Source organism: Thunnus albacares, chromosome 15 (assembly GCF_914725855.1).
Source record: "Thunnus albacares chromosome 15, fThuAlb1.1, whole genome shotgun sequence".
Taxonomy (NCBI): Eukaryota; Metazoa; Chordata; class Actinopteri; order Scombriformes; family Scombridae; genus Thunnus; species Thunnus albacares.
This window is the reverse complement of record NC_058120.1, coordinates 280,288-306,224: the sequence shown is the minus strand read 5'-3', so window position 1 is coordinate 306,224 and position 25,937 is coordinate 280,288. Positions and strand designations below refer to the sequence as shown.

General features: G+C 40.2%; 1 protein-coding gene and 3 long non-coding RNA genes across 5 annotated transcripts in view; 1 reads left to right on the top strand and 3 right to left on the bottom strand.

The window, feature by feature from the left end:
* nrxn3a (neurexin 3a) overlaps window positions 1-25,937 on the top strand; it is a 283,641-nt gene that overhangs the window by 143,694 nt on the left and 114,010 nt on the right. Inside the window, exons 11-15 of the mRNA XM_044375060.1 lie at window positions 18,011-18,214; window positions 20,193-20,219; window positions 23,728-23,847; window positions 24,128-24,248; window positions 24,890-25,150. Coding sequence (XP_044230995.1) covers window positions 18,011-18,214; window positions 20,193-20,219; window positions 23,728-23,847; window positions 24,128-24,248; window positions 24,890-25,150 — 733 coding nt within the window. The remainder of the gene's footprint in view (window positions 1-18,010; window positions 18,215-20,192; window positions 20,220-23,727; window positions 23,848-24,127; window positions 24,249-24,889; window positions 25,151-25,937) is intronic.
* LOC122998271 lies at window positions 7,603-8,894 on the bottom strand. The gene is made up of 3 exons (XR_006407382.1): window positions 8,801-8,894; window positions 7,866-7,981; window positions 7,603-7,739 (listed from the first exon to the last, which is right to left on the bottom strand). It is a non-coding gene; the product is annotated as an uncharacterized LOC122998271 (long non-coding RNA).
* On the bottom strand, window positions 9,064-10,979 carry LOC122998270. The gene is made up of 3 exons (XR_006407381.1): window positions 10,884-10,979; window positions 9,338-9,511; window positions 9,064-9,208 (listed from the first exon to the last, which is right to left on the bottom strand). It is a non-coding gene; the product is annotated as an uncharacterized LOC122998270 (long non-coding RNA).
* Window positions 11,135-11,773, bottom strand: LOC122998269. Of its 2 annotated transcripts, none has more exons than XR_006407379.1 (3): window positions 11,662-11,773; window positions 11,413-11,584; window positions 11,135-11,180 (listed from the first exon to the last, which is right to left on the bottom strand). It is a non-coding gene; the product is annotated as an uncharacterized LOC122998269 (long non-coding RNA). The 2 variants fall into 2 exon arrangements; XR_006407380.1 differs by having other exon boundaries at window positions 11,137-11,180; window positions 11,293-11,584.

Below are 25,937 nucleotides of genomic sequence, written 5' to 3'. Positions count from 1 at the left end.
CTGATGGTGGACTCATGAGCATTGACTGTCGCCACTGCAAGAGAGACCTTTAGTTTCCTAGGCGTTACCGGGGGTACTTTGTGACCTCCCAGAGTATTATATGCCTGCTCTTGGTGTGATCTTTGTTCAACCACTTCTGGGGAGGGTAACAATAGTGTTGGATGTCTTGAATTTGTTCATGATCTGCCTGACAATCGACTGGTGGAGTCCAAACTCTTTAGAAATGGTTTTGTAACCCTTTTTTAGCCTGGTGAGCATCAACAACTCTTCTTCTAAGGTCCTCAGAAATATCCTTTGTTTGAGCCATGACTTACTTCCATAAACCTGTGTTGTGAAGCTCAGACTTTGACAGTGAAGAACCTGATTTCTTTTCTTTGAATAAGGCAGGGCCTCCCAGACTCACACTTGACTGTAGTCCCATTGATTGAAACACCTGACTCTAATTTCCCCTTCAAATTAATATATAATTCACATACTTTTGCCACGCAAAAAATATGAAACATTGGATCATTTTCCTCAATAAACAATGAATGAACAAGTGTAAGGTTTTTGTGGCCTGTCAATTGGAGAAAAACAGCCTAAATATATATCAGGTTTTACAGCTGTTTCTAAGGTTCCTGTGTTTGTGGATAAATCGGTGCCTGTTGAGGGCAGGAGGTCATGAATTTTGTCTCTAATAGTTAGAATTTTATCAGTAAAGAAGCTCTTGAAATCATTACTACTGAGAGCACTAGGAATACATGGATCAATAGAGTTATGTCAGCCTGGTCAAAGTGCTGAAAAGGAACCTAGGGTTGTTTTTATTCTCCTCTATTAATGATGAGTAATGGGCTGCTCTGGCATGACAGAGGGCCTTCCTATATGTTTTGAGACTATCTTGCCAGACAAAGCCAGATTCTTCTAGTTTGGTGGAACGCCAAATCCTTTCAAATTTTCGTGATGTTTGCTTTTATTTGCAGGTTTGGGAGTTATACCATGGGGCTAACCCCTTTTGTTTTATTATCTTCTTTTTCAAAGGGGCGATGGAGTCCAGTGATATCAGCAGTGAGCCTGCGGCACTAGCAACAAGATTATCAGTTTGGGAGGGACAAAAATTGGTGTAGGAGTCCTCTGTTGTATTGAGACATGGCATTGAATTCAGTGCTTACGGAATTGTTTCCTTAAATTTAGCTACAGTTATTAAGTGATTGTCTGATAAAATAGGATTTTGAGGAAAAACTATTAAATGTTCAATTTCAATGCCGTAAGTCAGAACAAGATCGAGGGTGTGCTTAAGACAGTGAGTGGGATTATTTACACTCTGAGAGAAGCCAATTGAGTCTAATAATGAAATAAATGCAGTGCTAATTCTCATTATTGATGTCCACATGAATATTGAAATCACCTACTATAATTACTTTATCTGTACTAAGGACAAAGTTTGATAAAAACTCTGAGAATTCAAATAAAAATTCAGAGTATGGGCCAGGAGGACAGTACACTATAACAAATGGAACTGGCTGTTAAGTTTTTCAGGTTGGGTGAGAGACTAAGAACAGGACTTTCGAATGAGTTGTAATTAAATTTAGGTCTAGGGTTGATAATTAGGCTTAAGTTGAAGATGGCTGAAACTCCACCTCCTCGGCCAGTGTCTCAAGGAATGTTAGTATTAATATGACTGGGGGGAGTGGATTCATTTAGGCTGACATACTCTTCATGACAGCCAGGTTTTAGTAAAACAAAATAAATCAATACTATAATCTGAGACTAGATCATTTACTAATACGGCTTTAGATGATAGTGATCTCATGTTTAAGAGTCCACATTTAATTCTCCTATTTTGTTGTACTATCGCAGAGGTGGTGTTAATTTTTATTAGATATTTATAAATGACTCCTCTTTTGTTTATTTTAGATTTAATTTATTTAAATTTAAGTGGTCAGGGAACAGACACAGTTTCTATGTGGTTTTAGGTGGGTAACTGCTCTAATGGAAGCACAGAGAAGTGTGTACGACTGCAGCTCTGCCACCTGGTCTCAACTCTGGGTTGTCATTGTTTTGGTCTGCTAATAAACTCAGCCGTGTTTCTAGATATGAGAGCAGCTCCATCCAAAGTGGGATGTATGCTGTCTCTCCTAATCAGACCAGGTCTTCCCCAGAAAATTTGCCAGTTGTCTATGAAGCCCACGTTGTTTGCTGGACACCACCTTGACAGCCAGCGGTTGAATGATGTCATGTGGCTATACATGTCATCACTGGTCATATTTGGCAAAAATCCTCTAAGAAAACCTTTCTTTCAGAGCCGAGCTCTGAGCCAAGCTTTCAGAGCAGTCTGAAGCCAGTGCTTTTTGCATTACAGGCATTACTTCTACATATGTTTACCTATGACACATAGGCCACTTTTAACATCAACATCTGACATTGAAATTAAGGAAAAGCATAATAGGCCTCCTTTAAAATCACCTAGTGATTCACTATTGCTTTAGTAACCTGATAGACAATCATATTTTAGTAGTTAAGTAGATAAGAAGTCACGTTGAAAGTATGAAGTGAACGTAAAGATATAATGTGTGAAGAATTTCAGGTTGAATGTTTTATTATGAAGTAAAAGTTATGTTGAATATTTGAAATTGTTTCTGAACGATTATCTAGTCACTGCAAATGTTGGTTACAGTCATAACTGTTGCTTTAACTTTTATTTCACTATAGTATTAAACATCATATCCTTGATAGTGCAATTAACCAGAAATGTCATATGGAAGGATTGACTTTTATGAAATGAATATATAATGCTCAACTGTTTTTCTGAATAGTTTTACAACACAGGCCTCATTTGTGTTTTAACAACATTTCGCTTATGAGTTATCGACATGTTCATCACTCTTAAGTGTCCTCTGGAAACACTATCATTGTCACATCTGATGTGTGGTTTATTTTCAGCATTTTTGTTAATGTTGTATCCCAGCTACTTGTTGTGGTATTTGCAGCGCGTTTTCCAAATGCTGCGCATGTGTTGTCAGATCGATGATGTTTTCTTAATTTGTTTGTGTTTTGTCTGTTTGCATGTGTTTTCTTAAGTTGCAGCGTGTTGGCCCTTGTTGACCTCCATAGTTTGGGGTGAATAAACACCAAAAAGTGTTTATTCCAAATAGTCAAACTGACAGACTGTAATACACTCTAGAGATCAAATTATTTGAATAATGCAAGGACCATGAAAGTTTAATGTTGTCCGACTCTGCCATTTGTTACTTTCTTTTTTGGTCTGCTGACATGCCAATTTTACTCTTCTTCTCACTTGTAACTTTCAACACTCCGGTTGGTGGTGGCTGTTGTATTTTCTCCAACATGTTTGTCATGGTCACCTTCCTTCTTGTTGTTTTTTTGTTCCATGGTGGTTGGCAAACTATGAAGTGACTCACTACTAGGCTTGTACCGATTTGCGATTGGATCATACACCTCCCCCCTCCCCCCATCCAGGGTGCTCGCGTCCTTGGTCCACTGAAATGCAATGGTTTTGATGATGGTCACTGTCTGACTAACAGGAAAAGGTAGACAAAAGTGTGTGTAAATATGCAGCTCTCTGTTTTAGAGAAGTGAACTGCATTCATTTGAAAGCATCTTAAAATCTTAAAGTAATCTGCCTGTACATTAGTCTCTGGGTGACGGAGTGTTGAGTATTTACAGAATACTAACCTTTGTCTCACAAAGCTGTTAAAACAAGCTTTCGCCCAAACGCTTACCTTTTTTGAAGATGAACTACAAGATGACTCGAACATGTGCACACTGTACACCATCTGGGTGCTGTACTGCCCTCACTCCTTACGACGGTACTTTCTGCCAAGAAAGACAGGCTGTAGCGGGTCATAATATAACTTGGGGTGGGTGTGATGCATTGCTTTGAAATCTTTTGTTTTTTTAAAAAAAGAATGTACTTTTCATAGAGCAGAGAGATTGAGAATTATTGCCTCAGCTGTACAAACTGTGGCTGCCTCTACATATTGAAGCAGATGCCATACAGTCATGATCAGGCCATGTAAGTCCAGTAGAAGTACTGTGTCTGCACACCAGCTGCATTACTGCGTTTTGTGCATAAACCATGCATACGCTCATTTCTATGCATAGAATCTGATCTTTTTTCTTGTGCTTGAGAATGTGCGCACATTCAGCTGTTTTTATCTATACATTTTAACAAGGCAAAAGGTTTTAGTTATCGGGCACTGAGATTGGTTGGGAGAGCTCCTTTTTATCTCTACTCCCTAGCCACCTCATCTTCAATCCATGGCACCACCCCCCTTTCTGGCTGTGTCGGCTGTACTCACCTGGCCGAGAAGATTGTAGAGCTGGAATGAAGAATCTCCACACTCTACCAGATCCATGAAGCCAAGAAGTTCATGGAAACTATCACTTTCGGTCCAGCACAAACCGACACAGCCTGTGTCCAAGTGCCTGATACCACTGCTCCTTGTCCTGCCGCTGAGAATACTGAAGCTGTCTCTCCTCCAGAGCCTGTCATTGCTCACTATCCTGCTGCTGCTACTTCTTCTCCAGTCACCATCTTGAATGACTCCTGGATATGGCTTGGGGCTAGACCTAAAGCCCTGATCAGCTTCACTCTATCCCGTCATGAGCCTGGGTCCCTAGTTGGTGCCCGTGGCAGGAGAGGGAGGCGCTCACCTCATGCACCTCCTCATTACAACATCCAGCTGGAGAACAAATACAAGAAAATACAACATCCTGCACCTTCATGACTTCCATCCTTCAGCTGCAGAATCACGGCCTCCTCCTCCATCTCCTCTGCCATTTCATGGGTCCCACGACTCTCTGTTACCTCTAGTCCCTCCACCTGGACACTCCTCTCACAATCTTCGTCTACATTTTGCTTTCCAGGTGCTAGGGTGTGTGATGTCCTGGAAAAAATCCCCAGCACCCTTGCTAAACACCCACTTGCCCAAAACATTGGTACTTCATGTAGGCTATGATGATATTCCCAGTCAGTCCTCTGAAATTTTAAAACGTGACTTCAGCAAGCTCCCCAACTCCCTTGTGGTCCATAATAGATGAATCTTCATCTCTGGTCCCCTCCTCCCAACCAACCACCACATGGGTCATCTTAATTTTCATACCTTTACGCACTTTAATCGACAACTTATTTTACACTATCTGGAACTCCCCTTCACCCTGACTAGAATTGGTTTTCTTGCCAATTGGTGAACATAGAACCTTTGACTACTTTTGAATTACAACTAACTAAAGTTGGTTGGCAAAAGCCATTTTATTGTGTTTTAAATTATAAACCTCCTGGTCCAGCAGGTCAGTTTTTATCTGAGCAAAGTGTTACTAATTTATGATTTTAGCCTGCACATCAATGATACCACTAATTGTGTAGCCACTGAATTTCTTAATATTACTGATTCTTTAATTTCAAGCAACATGTTACTTTACTTTGGACCTTGTTTTTACTTTACGACTAGATACTGATCATATCTGTTGTGAGGACTTACTGATCATTGATCATAAATGTATTTTCTTTGCTGTCTCTATAAATGCTGACCCTTTGTGTCCTAAAAGAACATTGTGTTCTCGTATCATTACTTGAGATTACAGTTGATCAGTTCTCAGTGCACTTTTGCTGTGACATTAATACTAATCTTAACGATGTAGAGTTTTTAATGCAGTCTTTTAATGAGCATTACTCCATGTTGTTGGACAGAGTGGCACCTTTAAAGGTTAGGACTAGAGCTATTTGTAACACTTCTCCATGGATGACCAACGCTGTCTGCTGCCTGAGAAGAAGTGTTGCAGGACTGAACAAATCTCTGACACTCTTTTAATGCACTATGTGGCGATCACTCCCACAGAATAAAAAATAATAATAATAATAAGGATTTGAAAGTTTTGTATCAGTTTGGTATCTGTGCTATGTTCGTGACTAAGCAAATACCTTACATTCATTTTTTAAATATATGTTATGTTTTGGTATGCGATTGCCCATTTTGTTTTTTGTTGTTTTTTTTACTTACTTCCACACCCCACTAGTCCAGTCAGCCAGTGAGTTAGCTCCACGTTGCCACTCCCTCGGAGTCCAGCCTCTTCCGTTTTTCGTACCAGGAGATTTAATTTAGTATGGCGGGAGTCGCCGGCAGGTGAACAGCAGGAGAGAAACCCTCGTGAGTCATCCATGTCAGTAGTAAGCCTATCCTTGGCCATCAGCGCGCGTTACAGTCCACGTCGTTAACATCCACCTTGGTTGCCCTCGGGCCGTGGATACTGCAGCCTCTCTTCTTATCTCCACGAACACACCGAACCGTCCGTGTTTATAACTCCGGACAACGCACGTTTCCACACTTCAATCAATCAATCAATCAATCTTTATTTATATAGCGCCATATCACAACAGATGTCATCTCAAGGCACTTTTCACATAGAGCAGGTCAAGACCGTACTCTTTAATTTACAGAGACCCAACAGTTCCCCCATGAGCAAGCACTTGGCGACAGCGGTAAGGAAAAACTCCCCTTTAACGGGTAGAAACCTCAAGCAGACCCTGGCTCTTGGTGGGCGGCCATCTGCTTTGACCGGTTGGGTTGAGAGAGAGAAAGAGAGAGGGAAAGGGGGAGGGGGGACAGAAGAAAAACAATGACAACAACAAACAACAACAAGCACAAGCATCAACAGACAGGGAAGGATGCCATCAGGACTGTGAAGGACCGCGAAGGTTCGGCCCGGGAGTCAGGTTTTCCTGTGAGATGAGAAAGCACAAAAAACTCCGGGGAAGAAGCAAAGTTAGTGACATGCATTGATGTTACATGAATGCATACAGATGGAGAGGAGGAGGAGGAGAGAGGAGCTCAGTGCATCATGGGAAGTCCCCCAGTAGTCTAGGCCTATAGCAGCATAACTAAGGGCTGATCCAAGGCGAGCCTGGTCGGCCCTAACTATAAGCTTTATCAAAAAGGAAAGTTTTAAGCCTACTCTTAAACATAGAGAGGGTGTCTGCACCCCGGACTGAATCCGGTAGATGGTTCCATAGAAGAGGAGCCTGATAGCTGAAGGCTCTGCCTCCCATTCTGCTTTTAAAGACTGTAGGGACCACCAGTAAGCCTGCATACTGGGAGCGCAGTGTTCTGAGTCGGTGAGTCGGCTAAAGCCGGGTGACTTCACTGTGCTCTTTTCGTTATCTTTTCTTTTCTTTTTTGACGGGGCTTTTGGGGTTGGTAGGACGGTGAAAAGCTGAACTGACTTCCTTATTTTGAGTTTTGTTTGGAATTCCGGGAAAACCCGAGGCGGATTATTTTCGTTTGAAACTGAACTGTATTGAGAAACGGGAAAAACCCGGAACGGAGCACTATTTTTGTTTATGGACCTGGACTGATTTGTTGAAGAGTTTTGTTTTTCGTGTGAGTGCTCTAATATAATTTTGTGAAATTCAAATGGTGGTGTGTTTGGCCTTATTAACTTTATTTAAGTGTTCATTTTGTGTTTGTTTATACAATACCAAAAGGTCTTTTGAAAGTATTTTTTAGGGTCATGAGTTAACCATGTATCCTTTGTGGGGTTGAGGGTAATTCAAATTGTCCAAACCGCATACATAAATAAATGGCGCCCAATGTTAAAAGAACCCTAAAATACTAAAAAAATAAATAAAAAAAACTGCAAACAATCATTATTGGTTGTGGGTTGTGTTTGCGTCTCAGTACAAAGGATGGCTTCAGCTCTGGAGGATATCTTGAACTTCCCCTCTGAGGCTCACAAAACAGGACCTGAAACAGAAAGTTCTGTGTTAGATGGTGGAGTATTAAAGGACCCTCTACCAATCTCTGGTTCACCTATGACAAATCACTCTTTATTGGACATGGATTTGTGTGGGGACTCCGACTTGACGCTACCTTTGCTCGCTCTGCCGCAAGGTGGTGCTGCTTCATCGGAGGCCACCACTGGGTCAGGGCTCAAGCACTTGGCCCAGGAATTTTTGCATATAAGCATCCAGGAAGGATTCCAGTCCCTTTCAGAGGCACAGAGCAACCATAAGGATGAACTCAAGCTTGCTCTAGGTGTTGTAACAAAAGATCTTACTGCATACTATGATGAGCAACTGCGGCAGTTGAGATCGGCCATGGATAAACAGTTCAATTATGTACGCGAACAGTATTCGATTACATTGAACTGGCGCTTGCAAAGCCACCATGCAGACCTATTAAAGGCGATGAAGGAAACCCTAAGCCCTGTGTTATAGAATGTCACACACTTACAGTGTGAGGTCTGGAAGTGTTCCCAACATTTGGAGGGGATGGTGGGTGAAATGTCCACCATGAGAACACAGAGTCTCCGTGTGTCAGCACTATCTGATGCCTCGGTTCAAACTAGTCCTGGTAGTGATCAGGCGGCACTTCCCCAGCGGCATCGGCTGCAGTCGACAATGCATGCAGGATTGTTGGAGAGTCCGCCGTGTTCACCAGATGATTCTCCCATTTCAGGGGATTTGGGCTGCCGTTTCATGGGGAAATGTCCTCTTAAATTGCAGTTTCCTACCTTTGGCAGGATGGAGGACAACCCTGACCCTCTGTTGTACTTGGACAGATGTAAAGATTTCTTGGCTCTCAATCCGCTGACTGATGGGGAACTGATGGTGACTTTCAGGAATGTCTTGTTTGGTACTGCGAGGGATTGGTGGGATGTGACTCGTGCAACTACTCATTCATGGAAAGACTTCCAGTCCAAGTTCCTTTCTGCTTTCCTGTCTGAGGACTATGAGGATGAGCTGGCAGAAAGAGTGTGGACACGGGCTCAAGGAGAGGATGAGAGCATAAGAGACTTTGCTTACCTGTATCGTTCATTATGCTGTCGCTGGAGGCCTGACATTACAGAGGAGGCTGTCATTAAACTCATCCTCAGGAACATCAATCCCCGTATGGCCAGCCAACTTGGTCCATCAGTAGAGCAGTCCCCATCACCTTCCCCCTGTCTATCCTTCACGCCTGCCTATAGGCACAGTGCTGCTCCCACTTTCGGCAGTCCGCTACCACAGCAGTTAAAGGTGCCTCTCACCATCGGCTCCTGGGAAGGGACAGCCAATCTGGACACAGGATCATCATACACATTGCTAAATGAAAACCTGTGGATGAGCATTAAACCACCTGCATCCAGACTTACCCCATGGTCAGGCGTCCCCTTGTACCTGGCAAATGGGAAACAGGAGCATCCTCTTGGATGGACAGATATGGAGATCTGCCTGCATGGGAAGACCTGGTTAATACCCATGGTTGTGCTGTCTCCTCAGGCACTAGCATTCTCTGTTGTACTGGGACTGGATTTTGCGTTTTTCAGTGGGATGCACATTGATGTGGCAGGTGGCACTTACTGGTTCCGCGGAGAGACGGGGAGGTACTTTTTTCAAGCGTGTCACCCCGGCACATCAGAGGGGGAGGGGGCTGGCAACCATGTTGCCCTCTTCCTGGCAAATGCTCCGGAGATTTTACAACCTCAATTACCAGACATGACAGATCTTTTTGAGAAGGCAGTTCAAGGCTCACACCTGGAGGGGCAAATGAGAGAGAGACTTCTGGAGATGCTGCATTATAACAATAATGTCTGCACTACCAAAGTCGGGCACACAGGACTACTCAAGCATCAAATGTTCATGACGGAGGATATGCCAATAAAACAGAAACCCTACCATCTCTCTCCACCAAAACAGAAGGTTTTAAAGGAGCTTCTGGATGAAATGCTGGAAAGTAAAGTTATAGAACCTTCATCCTCCCCATGGGCTTCTCCAGAAGCCTAGGTTCTGTGTAGATTACAGAAAACCCAATGCCAGAACTCTCACTGATGCCTATCCCCTCCCTACCATCCAGGAAATCCTTGAGTCCCTTGCTGGAGCCACTGTATTCACTGCTCTGGATCTCAACAGTGGATACTGGCAAGTGGAGATGGATCCAAAATCCCGAGCCATGACCACTTTCATCTGTCCATACGGCCTATTCCAGTTCAAGGTGATGCCCTTTGGCCTGAAAAACGCACCAGCCACCTTCCAGCGGCTTATGGACACTGTCTTGGGTGAACTCAAGGGAGAAACTTGTTTTGTGTATCTGGATGACATCATCATTTACTCCAACTCCTGGCAGCAACATTTCAGGGATGTCCAAACCATCATGGACAAGCTTAGGCAGGCAGGGCTCACTGTTAATGTAAAGAAGAGTAAGTTCTTCCGTACCTCTCTGACATTCCTTGGACACGTTGTGTCAGCACAGGGGGTTCAGGTGGAGCCAGAGAAAACCCAGACTGTCCAGAACTTCCCTGTGCCCACCAACAGGAAATCTCTGGAGCGGTTCCTGGGAATAGCGGGATGGTACCATCGGTTTGTGCCAAATTTTTCACAAATTGCAGAGCCCCTCGATGCCTTGAAAAGGAAGGGGGTCAAGTTCTGCTGGTCCCCTGAATGTCAAACTGCCTTCGATACCCTCAAAAAGCACCTAATGAATCCTCCTATCCTGGGACATCCGAACTTTGATCTTCCATTCCTGGTTTACACCGATGCTAGTGAGGTAGGGCTGGGTGCAGTGATTGTTCAACGCACTAACAATGGGACCGAAGAAATCCTGGCTTATGGCAGCCGCAGCCTTAACCCAGCTGAAAAAAACTACTCCACTACAGAGCTGGAGTGTCTGGCTGTGGTTTGGGCTGTGAAGAAGTGGAGAGTTTATCTGGAAGGACGCCTCTTTACTGTGGTTACAGATCATTCTTCGCTCCTGTGGGTGTTTAAGACCACTAAACCCAGCACCCGTCTGATCCGGTGGGCTCACAGGCTTCAAGAGTTCACCTTCACGGTGGAGTGCAGAAAAGGCAGATATAATACTGTTCCAGATGCCCTATCTAGAGCTCCATGTGATGGATCTGACACTACTCACCATCCTCTCTGTGCCACAATGGTGTCTGCCAAACCAGAGTTTCCAGAGGATATGCCCATCACTGTCCAAGAGGTGTGGAATGCCTAGAAAAAAGACCCTGAGTGTCAGACGCTCTATGAAAACATCCAAGAGAAGGGAGAAATGCAAGCAAACAACAACACTCTGTACACCATTTTTGAGGATCTGATTTATCGGGTTGTGAAACTGGAATATAAAACCATATACCAAATATACATACCTGAGAGCTTGCATTCCCACTTTCTGACATCATTCCATGAAGACCCCCTTGCTGGCCACCTGGGTAGATACAAAACATACAGGAGGATGCAGAATCTGGTTTACTGGCCCAAAATGAGCTCGGATGTCAAACAACATGTGACAAATTGCCACGTCTGTCAACTATACAAACCTGAAAGCCGCAAACCAGCTGGAAAACTACAGCAAACACTGGTATGCCGTCCCTGGGAAATGTTGGGCATGGACTTAATGGGTCCGTTCCCCAGGAGTTCAAGCAGAAATGTTTACTTACTGGTTTTTGTGGATTATTACTCCAGATGGGTGGAGCTCTTCCCTTTAAGGAACGCCACTGCTGAATCCATCTCATGCATTCTCATCCAGGAGATTGTCACCAGATGGGGAATACCTGAGTACATTCTCTCTGACCGAGGTTCTCAATTTGTTTCCTCCATCTTCCAGGCTACCTGTGAAACATGGAATGTGTCACACAAACTCACATCGGCTTGCCATCCACAGACTAATTTGACAGAGTGAATCGGACCTTAAAAACTATGATGGCCTCCTATGTGGGCTCCAGGCACAAAAACTGGGATAAACACCTTCATGAGTTCAGGTTTGCCTTGAACTCTGCTGTTCAGGAGTCCACAGGAGTCACACCGGGTGAACTCAACCCACAACTCAGGGGACCGCTGGATGTCTTGCTGCAGCCCAGAAATGCCCTGCCCGACTCGTCTGTCTACCAAAAAATCACACAGCTTGATGACCTCAAAGCTTTTGTTGCAAAGAATCTCTCTCTGGCCCGTAAGCGGTTGGGGACCACTGCTATACTGTTTTGAGAAGTGGGCTACAGTTGAGATTGACTAACTCTGAAAGTCTAGGGCAGATGTTGATTCCTAAATATGTGATATTATCAGTGCACAGAGGAAGAGGTGGTGTTTGGACTGCTACATCCCAGCTATTAGGGCTGAGTGGGAGAATGGTGTTGGTGAGTTAGTGTGAGATGTGTAATGGATTAAGTTAAATAGTCTGCATAGGTTGTTAGATGAATGTCTTCCTTTGATAAAGCCAGTTTGCTCTGAGTGGATTATAGATTGAATGACTGTTCAGATTTGTGATGTTAGGGCCTTGCTAATGATTTTTGTGTTTGTGTTGATGAGAGATGGGGGCAATAGCTTGATGATGGAGTCTTTATCGGGTTTTAGTAAAAGAGAGATTGTCACAGTGTTCATGTCTATGGGGAGTTTGAACTTGAAGCCATCAAGTCTTGATGATTTATTGTTAGGCATGAGTTTGAGTGCATTGTGGAATTCTGTTGTTGTAAACGGTTTCTCAAGTGCATTTGCTCGGTCCTCAGTAAATTGCAGTAAATCAATATTGCTCAGGCATATGTCAGTGTCTTCTTGGCTTGGTTTATGTATTGATGAGTATAGGTTGGTTTAAAAATCTTGAAAGGTCTTATTTTCTTCCTCAGTTGTCTGCACATTCTTCACTGCTGAGTTCATAATCATTGAGATTGTTGTTTTTTCTTTGTTTTGCTTGATTTGACCCCCTAACCTAACCGTTTTGAGATTTATTACTGTAATCAAAATTTTCATGTCTGAGTCTGTGTAGGAGGACCCAAGCTTTTCTATTTGTGTGTTCACTCAGTTGTAATTTGTATTTCCGTAAATCATTCTGGATTTGTGCTGTGGGGTTATCTGCATTGATATTAGCTACTTCTTTAATCTTTTGTTCTAAGTGCATTTCCTGTTCGTTGTCTTTTTTTATTGTGTGGAATATGATATGATTTTCCTCTTAATGTCGCTTTCCCTGTTTCCCGAAGTAGTGATGGTGCTATTTCTGGTGAATCATTTATTTCAAGGCAGGAATCCTACTCTTTTAATATCATTATAGAGGTTGGGGTCATCACGTAAGGATGTATTAAATCACCATTTGTTAAATCTGTTGGATGGTTTGCAAGAATGGTTGCAGGTGAGGGAGAAAGGAGCATGATCACTGATGGTGATGGGGTGTATTAGTATGTCTGAGATTTGGGAATAATAAAGTTACTGGTTAAAAAGAAGTCAACACGAGAGTAGGAGTGATGAAACGGTGAAAAGAATGAAAATTCTTCTAATCGCCAACCATCACCAAGACCAAAACTCATGAATTGTTTAAAAAAAAAAGGATGAGTCGCCATTATTTGGGCCGTAAATACTTGCAATAGTGATTGGGCTGTTGTGTATTGTGATATTGATTATGTTAAATCATTCTTCAAGATCTGTGATGGTGTTGTTATGAATAAATAAATATAAATATAGATATTAAAATGGCCACCCCTCTCTGCCTGGAGATGAAATGGGCAGAGAAGATTTGATTACATTGTGGTGTTCTTAATTTATGATAGTCAGTTGCCCAAAAATTGCCCAGGGTATCCCTAACCAGAGGATAGCTAGGCACGCTATAAAAATATCAACATCTAAATATTACTTTCAGATTGTTTCAATTTGAGCTAGAAATATAGCAACGCTTATCGGTTTTGGCTAGTAGCAACCTAGCAAACTGTTAGCTCACCTATGCAACCTAATGTTACTTTACTTCCATGGTGTAAAAATGCTAATGTAAAAAGCAAATATGCATTTTAATACCATCATAATAATAAAGCTGTAGTAACAGACTAGTGTAAACAAATACATTTTAAAACTTTCATGTTGGTCTCACCTTGTAATTTGCTCATCTTTGTACAGCCGTTTTTACCTCCTCCTCCTCATTTTTTTTCTTTAAATTTTGCAGGCAGCAGAGCTTTCTGTGATGACATCACAAACATTAATTGGCTGAGGCAGTTGTTGTCCTAGGGCTATCATACAAAATGTTGGTCTGAGAACCACAACCACTTGGCAAAATCAGGATGTGCGTGACATGATGTGGGAATCTGATGTCTGAGTATGTTTATGTGTAGATGGGTGAGCAAGTGTTCTTCCATAGCTGTAGAGCGTGTGTGTGTGTGTGTGTGTGTGGGAGAATAGGAGATATGGGTCTTCTCAGAGACATGGTACATGGGTGTGTTTTGGATGGGGGGGGGGTCTGGTATGAAAAAAGCAAGAGAGACAGAGAAAGCAAAGAATGAAAGAAAAAAGATGAATACATAGAATACAAAGACATTAATTAAAATTTCACATGAACTGGTTTTTCCCAAGTGCTAAGGTGCCTAGTGAAGCCAAAATGATTAGCCAGGGGTTATTTTCTTGTCACTGAAGAGTTTGCCTTCAATGTACAACTTATCAGTTGAAATAACTGCTAATAACATGCATTTCCTTCTTGCATGTTCTGTTTTCTGATTGGGAGTAATATTTTGCATCTGTCCAGGATTTCTCGGGGGAATTGGTCATTGAGTCCGTAGTCCATGCCTTTCTGTTTGCTGTCTTCTGTCTGTCTGCTGTGACGCTGTACCTGCTGTTTTTGTTTGAAATGTTCGAATTTTGCAACTATGGGACGTGGGCGTTTGTTTGCAGGGTTTTTTGCTTCTAAGTGGTGTACTCAGTGGAATGTAATGTTGTTTACTGTGTCCGGGGAGATTTGGAGGTGAGTGATCATAAATTCCTTTATCAGCTGTTCTGGGTTGTTGTCATGCGTTCGTTCCGGCATACCAGAAAAAACAAGGTTGTCTCTCATGCTGCATGACTGTAGATCGAGTATGGTTTCTTTCATGTCTTTCTTTTCTTTAGCAACGGAGGCAAGCTGAGTTGTGAGGGAGGTAACAGAGGGATTTGTTTTCTTTAGCCAGTATGGTGAGTTATTCCTAAGTGAATTCCAGGCTTTCGCGTAGCTTCTGGAATTCCTTGTGAAGCACTTCAACAAGAGTGATTCTTGCATCTAGTCCAGAGAGTTTATTGTCAATTGAAAATAAGATGTAAATGATCTCAGTACAATATGATTTATCCGGGGAGCTGTGAATGGAAGGCCTTCCAGATCGAACGGTTGTGTTATTCCAGGTGTTAGGTCCAGAAAGGTTTATTTTGTTGGATAAAGGAAAGTAGAAGTTGTATTTATATCTAGCAGAGGGGAGCTGCCATTGCACCAATCTCATCAGGTCTCACACCCAAATCTAATCTAAACCTCTTAACATCTCTCAAAATGGAACAATAGATGATAAGAGGAAGTGGTTTGAATGGTGGAATGAACTGGGGATGAATCTGGGGTTATGCAATGGTTATGTTACCTAACCAATGGCACCCAACTGTCACTCAAAGCGGCCATGCCTTTAATTATACATAACTTTAAGCCATTATAATAGAGTTACATAAAAATTCACCCCCTGTACAGTTGTCATGAATGGGGAAATTAGCTTTTGTACCAGGCTGCAGTTCCTCAAATGGCCACTTGAGGCTGGCTCCAAAAGTGAGTCAATCCCCATAGACCCCCATGTTAAAATGCCCAACTTTACAGCAGAAATAAACATGTTTACAGCCTGGTACAAAAAATGGTTTTGGTCTCTATAGCTAATTTCTCCTTTCATGACAACTGTACGGACTGAATTTTTCTATAACTCATCCATTTAAATTTTAGGGCCGTAAGACATTTAGCATATACATATTATTTTTAAACAGAGAAGTGTTCATTTTAGCCGTGGAGTGATTTAGATGTGTCATTTTACCAACAAAGTTCATTTCAAATTTATAGTATTGTTCTATTGTTACAACAGATTTATGTTCTCATCAAAAACAGATAACATATCACATGATTTATACGTGTTTCCTATGTATTTTCTTAGTATTCAGAGATATATAAAGTACCACAAAGCTTATAATCTGATACAGATACAGATCAGTGATGAATACTAGAAAGACTGAACACTAAAAACATTCACAGATCTAAAAGTGTAGGTTCACATAAAGTATTAATGCATGTATCAAATACATGACTTACACACTCTTATCTTTATGCACTACATACAGAACATATTCTACAAAGCTGACATGTTAACACTTGTTATTCTAGTTACTTGAAGCTTATTACTCAATATACGGCTCAGCTTCGAAACAAACTGAAGAAATTGTCACAAGCAAGCAGCCAGACCTCCTGCACACTCATTCAATTGTAAATAGTTTGAGGTGCTTTATACTGTAAATAGGTTACTTATGTACATTTTATTTGTCATGTAATATTACTTGTGCTATTGTTTCTTTTACAATAAAGTGACAACAGTGAATTGTTTCTGAACAAATACATGTTTGTTACATCATTGTACAATAATCTAGTTTTAATAGACTCTCACCTTCATTTAGACTAATGGCATGTATAAATCAATTAACAGTATGTAGTCTTAACAAGCTAAACAAAATTAATTATGACTTTTTACAGTTGTACGAATTTATTTGGCTCAAGAATAAATATATACAGAAGGTTGGATTACAAGTCACAAATATAAATGCACAGCTATATAGAGGGCAATTTAATATGGCAGATATGAAGTTTGATGTGGTGACTGTGGATACTTCACAGGTGGTCTTCATCTGATGCAGGGGCATCCTCTGTCTCTGTGGAGTCTGGAAAAAATACAATTAAAAATCTCAAAGAATCCACATGTTGAATCCTTACATGCTAAGAAATACTTCTATAGCTACAAAACCTTTTTACACATGTGTAAATTATATTTGCCAAATACATTATTTGGCAAAGCACAAATAGTGGGTTTTTTACAAACATTTATTTTGTACAAAAATTTTTAAAACATCAAATACCAGTGTGCAGGTCAGTTACATCGCTATCTCAGTCTCTTTCCTCTTCTCTGCTGCTACGTCTATCAGTAGGTCTCAACAAGGCGAGTCACATCAACCTGCTAAATGTTGCTACACATTTCCTTATTTGGACATCATTCTCGGAGTTGGGGGTGTTCCCCAGAGATTAAGCTGAGCTTACGACACAAGCAAAGTGCTTACAAGGGACTCTCCATAACCTGTTGTTCCCCTTCTCCTTTCCACAAAGTTAGGTTGTAAACAATAGGCAATAAATGAAAAGTGCAAAGCAAGAATCACCTTTGAAGTTCTCCATACGTTACATGCTCAACTGTCTCTATGTTATGGGTGTATAAATAATGTAGAGGTCTGTCTGCATGTTGGCAATGCTCTTGGTTTTAGCTCAGTAGTCAGCGCAGTCATCTATGATCTGGGAGACTAGAGTTCGAGACCCAGTGTGGGGACCTCCTTCATAAGGTAGTTTATTCATAAACACTTATTTTAACACTTTAATATCCTAAAATTAAAAGCATGATAAAAAAATAAAAAACAGATTTTTACCCCTATTTCCACTTTTATTTGAATACAAATATAAACAATTTTGCTGTCTTAACAAATATAGATACAAATACAAATACTGGTCTCTCTGCACACCCCTAGTAACTTCAGTGTTGCACACACAGGTAGGAAATTTGTGTGTCTGTCTCTCATGTACCTTCACTGTCGCATAAAAAGATGGGAAATTTGTGTGTCCATCTCTCAGGCTTTGTGAAACCTCACTGCACAGATTTTAATTACACATACACAAAACATCTACAGCTACAAAAACTTTTTACACATGTGCAAATTATATCTATGTGCATAAAAAAACATTTCACAGGCTCAAAATATTCATGACCATTATTTGATTCCATATTCATGGAAGATGGATATCCATCACTGTCTGTGCACAGTCACTGTGGTATTACACCCTGGACCTTCCCAGCAGGTTAATCCAGCCATGATCTGGACCAAAGTGCAGGACCATCCAACCAACAATGCCAGCCTTAGAGCCACACCACTAGCACAACTATTTGAATATTTGTACAAAGTATCAGGTTCCAGCTTATAATATTCACCACATCCTTACATGTAATATGACTAACATCTCTCTGTGCTCCTGTCTTTGTCATACAGAGGCTTCCATCCTCTCCTATGATGGCAGCATGTATATGAAGGTGGTGATGCCGACCATTATGCACACTGAGGCTGAGGACGTCTCCCTGCGTTTTCGCTCCCAGCGGGCTTATGGCCTCCTCATGGCCACCACCTCCCGAGACTCAGCTGACACGCTCAGGCTGGAGTTGGATGGGGGTCGTGTCAAACTCACGGTCAACCTAGGTATCGTATGCTCCCCCCCACCCATCTGCCTCCACACCGCCACCTTCTCCATGAGATGGTTTGCCATTGAGTGGTAACTTCTTCTCTCCTCTCACTCTCTTTCTGTTTTTTTGTGCACAGTCTTTCCATCAGTTATCATCACTATAATCCCTTAAGGTTTCTATCAGCTTTGGAAGATAGATAATACAGATTTTATCTTGTCTGCATGGGTGTCAATGCAGTTTGTGTTCACAGATAACTATGGAGAACTTACTGAATTCAAATATTTAGTGGAAAATGTCAACTTATTTAATTCCAGTGGTAAACATGTTTGGCCCATCTTTGAAAGAGACAAACCATAGTCATATCCACATTCCTGTTCCTACAGAACTTTTGAGACAGTCACAGCACAATAAGCAGAACACATATTATGAAGTGATGTAGAGACTCTTGCTTTTAAAGTTTAGTCTAATAAAATCTTTTTAAAGAACAAAGTGTGCTGAGACTTTCTAAGAGGTGACCTCCACCAAGTGTGCCCATCATTCAACAGGACATTAAAATATACTTTGTTTTTCTTTCTACCTAATCTCATTTCTCAGTCTGACATCAAGACATCTCTCTGTCACCTTCCTGTTCTTCTGGGTAGTTGTTTTCTTTGCTTACAGTCGTGTCTTTATGGGAGTCTATGCTTTTTCTGTGTTTTGTTTTTATGTTTAGCTGTCAACTCCATCTTCCATCATGCTTAGTCAAAAGATGGTATTCACCCCTTCAAAGGCCTTAAGCCTGCGGCCCGTCAGGCGAACAGCCCGAGAACAGAGCCCAGCAAAACCTACAGCTGGCTGCGACCCCAAGTACCTCCAAACACTTCCAGTCCTAATATGTAAACCCTAATGAAAAATGAGTCACACACATCAATTTACATCTTGCATATATGGTATGCCTACTAAAAATTATAAGTCGTAAGAGTGATAGTAATGTTTGCAGATGTTAGCTGGTTTGTCAAGCCACATTTAGATAAATCCTTCTTTCATCATATAACATATTATTAGTTCATGCATGTCATAATCTACATTTCAGTCAAAGCTTTGCAGCTGTAATTGGTCAGTGATGCTGATTTCTTAGCCTATGTTAATGTGTGTGATTTTCCACAGATTTTTTGTAAATATCTAAATATTTATATATCTTGCTTATATAGATTTAGCTTCTTTTCTGTGACACATGTAGGCATAGGATAGTACTCCAAATCTGATGGTTGGGGTTCCTGTGCCTCTGCATGGTGCTGGTGCTGATTGGATCGCGGCTGTTTGCTCCCACTTTTCTGTTGCGGTTGACGACACATGAAACCACTAGCCACATGGTGACCAACCCTCAATGTCCTCACAGCTGCATATAGCAGTTACTCTGGCCTCAGTGGCCTTCAGATTTTCATTTTATATCACACTACTGTCTTACAAAGTAAACTTTTTTGCTGTTTGAATAGAAAATCAAAGTATATCAGTCTATATTTCTTGACTTTTCACACATCTCTGGCTCTAAAATGGATGGCTGCTTCCACCTAGTTGGTGTGGAAGCTTTGACGTTTCTAATCTGAATATTTTAAACCTAAAGTCAAAACGTCTGTTTTGGGTTGGAAATCTCATGTAGCTGGTACTACAAGTGGCCATTTTACTGTTGATATTGTCACTAAACAACTAACTCATTTGAACTCTGGTACTATGGGTAAAGAGCACAAGCTCTAGAAAAGCATCTTTTATCAACTAGCATATTTCTGTGACTGACAGATCCAGGCATTGTTTTGTTTACCATTGAATGATGTTGGAAATCTTTAAAATCTATCAAAGAAATTTGTCATAAAGTTAAATACAAATACCAAAGGATTAAAATGGCTGCCCTCCTACATGTGTACGTCCCCGGAAGGGTGGACCTTTTGTTTTTGGATGTCTGCAGCAGTTACCTTGAAGGATGCAATTTCATCTGTCATTTATTCTTCCCCATCTAGACTGTATCAGGATAAACTGTAACTCCAGTAAGTTAACACTCAAGTTTCATTTTGCTTTCTATGTTGATGATGTGTTGATTGTTGTTTTTTTTAAAAGGAAATGTGTTTTTAAATATTCAAGCACCACCCACCACTTACTCTTGAGCTTATCATGTGGAAGATGAGTTTGCCCAGTTGGTCTGACTACCCATAATCCTACAGAAATACTCTCAGTCAAAGGGAATGAGTGGTGATTTCTTTTCAATATTAGACATGCTTTAACTTATTTTTAATCAATTACTTTCCTCCATTTTATGCTGAGGGATCTGCTGTCTCACTTTCTGTTTGCTATCAAAAATAAAACCATTTTCACACCATTTTGCTCTGTATACAGTTGTCACAATATACATTTGAAATAACTCTTAAAGTATATATTTCACTTTGCTGCAATTTTCAAGATCAGGATAGGAAATCACCACTTATTGCCTTGTATTAGAAGTGACAACAATCTGAGGTGTTTTTTTGCAAACAGAGGTTAATTGTAGCTGAGTGCTACTTGAGTGCATTATCTAACCTAAAGAGAGACTGTTAATAAATATATTTCATACTGTGACACCTTTGTTCTCAGTAGCTGGGATTAACACTTAATTTGGATAGTCTATAATTATGTTGGTACTGCAGATGTAGATATTTAACTCTGTTTTCCTATTTGGTGGATCTCGATAGACTAAATAACCTTAACCCTTACCACATTTTAATCTTAACTGCAGAATTCCCTTATCCTGTTTCTAAATTCCTTTCATCCAAGTCCAACGGAAATGAAATAGCTTTTTTTCTACAACAGCATACATATCTGCTCTATAAATTACTTATCCTGTGTTCCCCTTTAAAAAAAAATCAGAAAACAAAACAAAGACATATATATTTTAAATTCTTTGGTTTCATGATGTCGCCCTCTAGTTTTAAGCGTTACTTTGATGAAATGCTGTTCTGTTATCTGTCCATGTAGATGGAGACCTCCATGTAGATAAAAGTGTCACTACTGCAAATGAAATCATGCATAAAGCAATAATGTTGCGTTCTTCCATTGGCAGAGCAGACAGTCATACTAAGAATGAATGACTGGTATGAATAACAAGTAAATTCCATCATAGCACACCAGTAAAATTGGTGAGACAGTACTTGTCCTGACCCCATGCTTCAAGAACCTACATTCCATTAGACCAAAACATCAACCACAATGTAAGAGTATGGAACACAGTTTAGAAGGCTGCTAAATTTAGATGAAAAGGCAACATACAATATTAACATGGTTTAAATGTAACATATTGTCCCTCTGGCTGAGTATGGCATTAAATCCTCTATCAGAACAGCATACATGGAGGTCAGTACACAGTCTCTGTGCAATGTAATGTATGAAATAAAATTTCATCCCAGCTGTAAAACTTTGCTGTAACCTCACCAACATTGCTGAAATTTGCCAACACCCAAAACAGATGCAGCAGCATCACCATGAAGGTTACACAGATGTAGTCCCAACAGAAATAAACAGCATAAATGAATTAAATTAAAGGAAAATTCCACATTTTTATCGGCATCATGCAATGATCCTATGCAGACCTTAATTGACTGGATCTTACAGGCCTGTCTGAGCAGTTCAATATCACCACTTAATATATTTATATATTGAATATGAATATAGCTGACCTGACACTAGTTTATTAACCTTTGACCGCCAGTGTGTCCATTGTTCTAACCTATGGAATGTTATTTTGATTTCTATCTTATATTGATGGAGATCCAACAATTTCCAAGTACACCAAATGCCTCTGGCTAAATTTTAGAGAATGTCTATAAAATGATGCATAGCCTAAGACAACTGGATTGACAATTTGATTTAATGGTGCAGCCATAAATATGTTATTCACTATTGAATCATTATGTCATTATTGAATATATATGTTAAAACACACAGGAACAAGCTGATAAACATCATATGCTGTCATACGGTGAAAAGGGTTTTTCAAAATGAATGTAACTAACAGGGATTTAAAACCAAGAAAAGAGTTTAAGAGATTAAACACTTCCATCTGCTGGACATTTCTAGTCACAACATTTTCTGTAACAGAGGCACAATGTTAGAATGTCATTAACTACAATTCTTGATTGTTAACCTTGAGCAACATGCATGTTCATGACAGATAAAAGACTGATCCAAATCAAAATACTGAAAAGTCACACTATAATATAATACATAATAATAACACACAATTTGATATTTTTGAATCAGACTGTTTAATGAAAAAAGTAGTTAGTTTGGTCGTGATAGGAGACTCAGTATCAACATTGTACTCAAATATGCAGAGTATATAGGCTAGTTCTGTTAGGGAAATTCAATATCCAACATTTTATATCAGGTAACATTCTATACATAATATGTTTAGGAATGGCGATTCAGTGAGGTCTGTTTGCTGCTTTTACAATCCTAAAGTTGTTTATAGTGTCTCAGTTGCATATCAGTTGTTAGACTTTCACAAATCACTATGGAATACACACACACATATATATATATATATATATATATATATATATATATATATATATATATATATATATATATATATATAAAGATCAGTTATGTTATATAATGAATAATTACAAATCAAGAGGCTGAAACCCCCAGTAGATAAATATTAGTAATTTTGTGTCTTTTACCACTAGAAATATACCTCCAAGTTAATGCAGCTTTGTGGAGTAGAGGAGATCAAGTGATTAGTGATTCACTTCAGAATATGTGCTCTCAGACACAGAAAGGACAAAGGTGCTAAGAATGGTGATAAACAGCCTCAGCTTTGTTCCATCAGATCAGAAAATGCTAGTATGGGCTCATTTTCTAACCTGTGAAAAAGTAGTTTGTCAATAGTTTTCAGAGCTTTCAACTGTGATTTTAAAAAAGCTTGGTGGACCTTCAGGTTCGATTTTTTTTTTTTTGGCCAAATCCATATGGGTTTTGGACATATTTTATTGTTTAGTTTTGAGGACTTGTTAGTATCTCAGTTATCAAAATGTGTGTGTGACAGCAAAGCTCTCCTTATACTAGACTGGTGTCCTATGTGGCTCGGTTTTTGGCTTGCATTTCATGGTATGAAAAAATAATGAAGAGAGAAACAAAATGATGGAGAGGATGGAAGGAAGGGAAGAAGTAAAGAAGGATGTCTATAAAGCTATGATGATGAGGAAAAGCAATGTTGTAGTTGCCCTTTGAGACTCATGACTCTGTTCTGCAGCATAGTGGTCAGATGTATTCAATGAGAATTACAAATGTCACATATGTTATGTATTTTGTATTTTTTCATTGTGTATTTCACTGACTAAACCAAACCTTTGTTTCCCAAAGGTATAAGAATAAGTTTGAAAACTACATTTATAGGCATTTTCAAGCCACTAAGCTGCTTGTAGAATTTCTGCCACAGATTCCAGACGGACTGATGGGAAAACAAAGGTTTGGTTTTAGGCTCAGGATGTCTTTAACTTTGTGATTGACCATTGTTCTCAGGCAAGGGACCGGAGACGCTGTATGCTGGGCAAAAGCTCAATGATAATGAATGGCATACAGTGCGTGTGGTGCGTCGTGGCAAAACCTACAAGCTAACAGTTGACGATGATGTAGCAGAAGGTACTTACTTGCATCAACCCAGGTTCATTCTTGAAGAAATGTTCTTAGTATTGCCTTGTTATTGGTATTATACCATGCTGTGTTGCCGTAGAGACTGATAGTACTAGTACATAATTCTGCTACAAAGAGAGCCTGTAGACATGTTTACATACATCTAATACTGTTAATGTAATTTTCTCCTTAAATCAGCCCTTTTGTGTTAGTGTCAGACAGTGTTCTCTTTTCTTTTCGTTTTTTGTCTTTCTTTTCAACCCATCCCCTCCACCCTCCCCATCTTCAGGCCAAATGGTGGGCGACCACACTCGTCTGGAGTTCCACAGCATCGAAACAGGCATCATGACAGACCGCCGATTTGTTTCCAGTATCCCATCCAGCTTCATTGGTCATCTGCAGAGCCTCAGGTACACAGAACATTAACTTTTTTTTATTTATATATAAGTTTCTCTAATCATTTTGTCTTATTAGCAGGAATCAAATAACAAGGAACCAACTCACAAATAAATATCACCCAAATTCTGCATCTTTACAGTTACTTTGGTTTTATGTTTTTATGGCACATTTACAGTTCGGTTGAGTCTTAATGCTTTCATCAGCCTGTTTCCAGCAGCAGGTAGCTGTTTTTAGCAAGTTTAACAAGCTCTGATAAACCCTATAGACCAAAGCAGAGCTAAAAAGAGAGTCAGTATTAGACTTACATTCATCTAGTGAACACAAACACAACAAAAATTATTGCAAACGTTGCTTTGTGTTTACTGAATGTGTAAATATAAATGTTTTAATATGCCTTATAACTTCATATAATACATTGTGGATTTTGTGTAGTATATTGTAGAGTTCTGCCCCCACATGAAAAAAAAGTTAGTGAATTCAGCTTTATTTTCTCAGGAAGCAAACAATGCACGTGGAGACTTATTTAGCTAAGGGTTTGTCATATTTAAACTCTGGAGTCTTTACATCTCTATTTTCCAGACTTTGAAGAACAAGTAGGACCTTATTTTTAGGACAATAATTTCACTAAGTGCCTGTTCCTTTCCTTTCCCAGATTTAATGGCATGCTCTACATCGACCTTTGCAAGAATGGTGACATTGATTATTGTGAGCTCAACGCCCGCTTTGGGATTCGTTCCATTATTGCTGACCCAGTCACCTTCAAATCCAAGAGCAGCTATCTGAGCCTGGCAACCCTACAGGCCTACACATCCATGCACCTCTTCTTCCAATTCAAGACCACCTCCCCAGACGGCTTCATACTCTTCAACTCTGGAGATGGAAATGATTTTATCGCTGTAGAACTGGTTAAGGGGTAGGTTTTATTTTGAAAGGATTACTTGTTAACCTTTTCACACTGAAACCTTGAAGTTTTAGTAGTAACATAAAATTTGTTCACAGAATGTTATTTTGAGTTTCTCTGATGTTTTTAGGAGCTTTATTTTGACAGTGGAATCATAATGACCAGCACACAGCCTTAGAGCATCTTGTGATCTACATAATAACAGACAGATTGTAGGATACGATAAAATGTATTTTATTTTCTTAGTATACAGTATATGATTGTGAAATTGCATGTGTCTAGTGCATCTACAGGATCTGATGCATTTCCAGATAATTTAACAAGACAATGGGCCTCATGCAATTTGTAGGAACAGATTTGTTCTTAATCAGAATCAGCATTATTGGCCAAGTATACTTACGCATACAAGGAATTTGGCTGTGGTTTTTAGTGGCTCTGAGGGTACTTACACATAGTTCTGAGAACAATGATCAATGATATATTGGAGTTGGAACAGGTTATGTCCAGACCTTGAGGGGTCCCGGCCTGTTTTCTCACTCTGGGGGTGTACAAGTCTTGAATGGTGGGGACTGATCCTATCTGTCTGACTGTCTGTTGTAGTCTGTTCCTGTTCTGTTGTGGCCAATCCAAACCAGTCAGTGATGGATGTACAGAGAGCAGACTCAATGACTGCAATGTAAAACTGGATCATCAGCTCCTGGCACAGGAAGCATATCCTCTGCTGAGCCTTCTTGATGATCAATGTTGGTTTCTCATGTTGGACATGGGAGATTGTAGATCACAGAAACTTGAAGGTCTC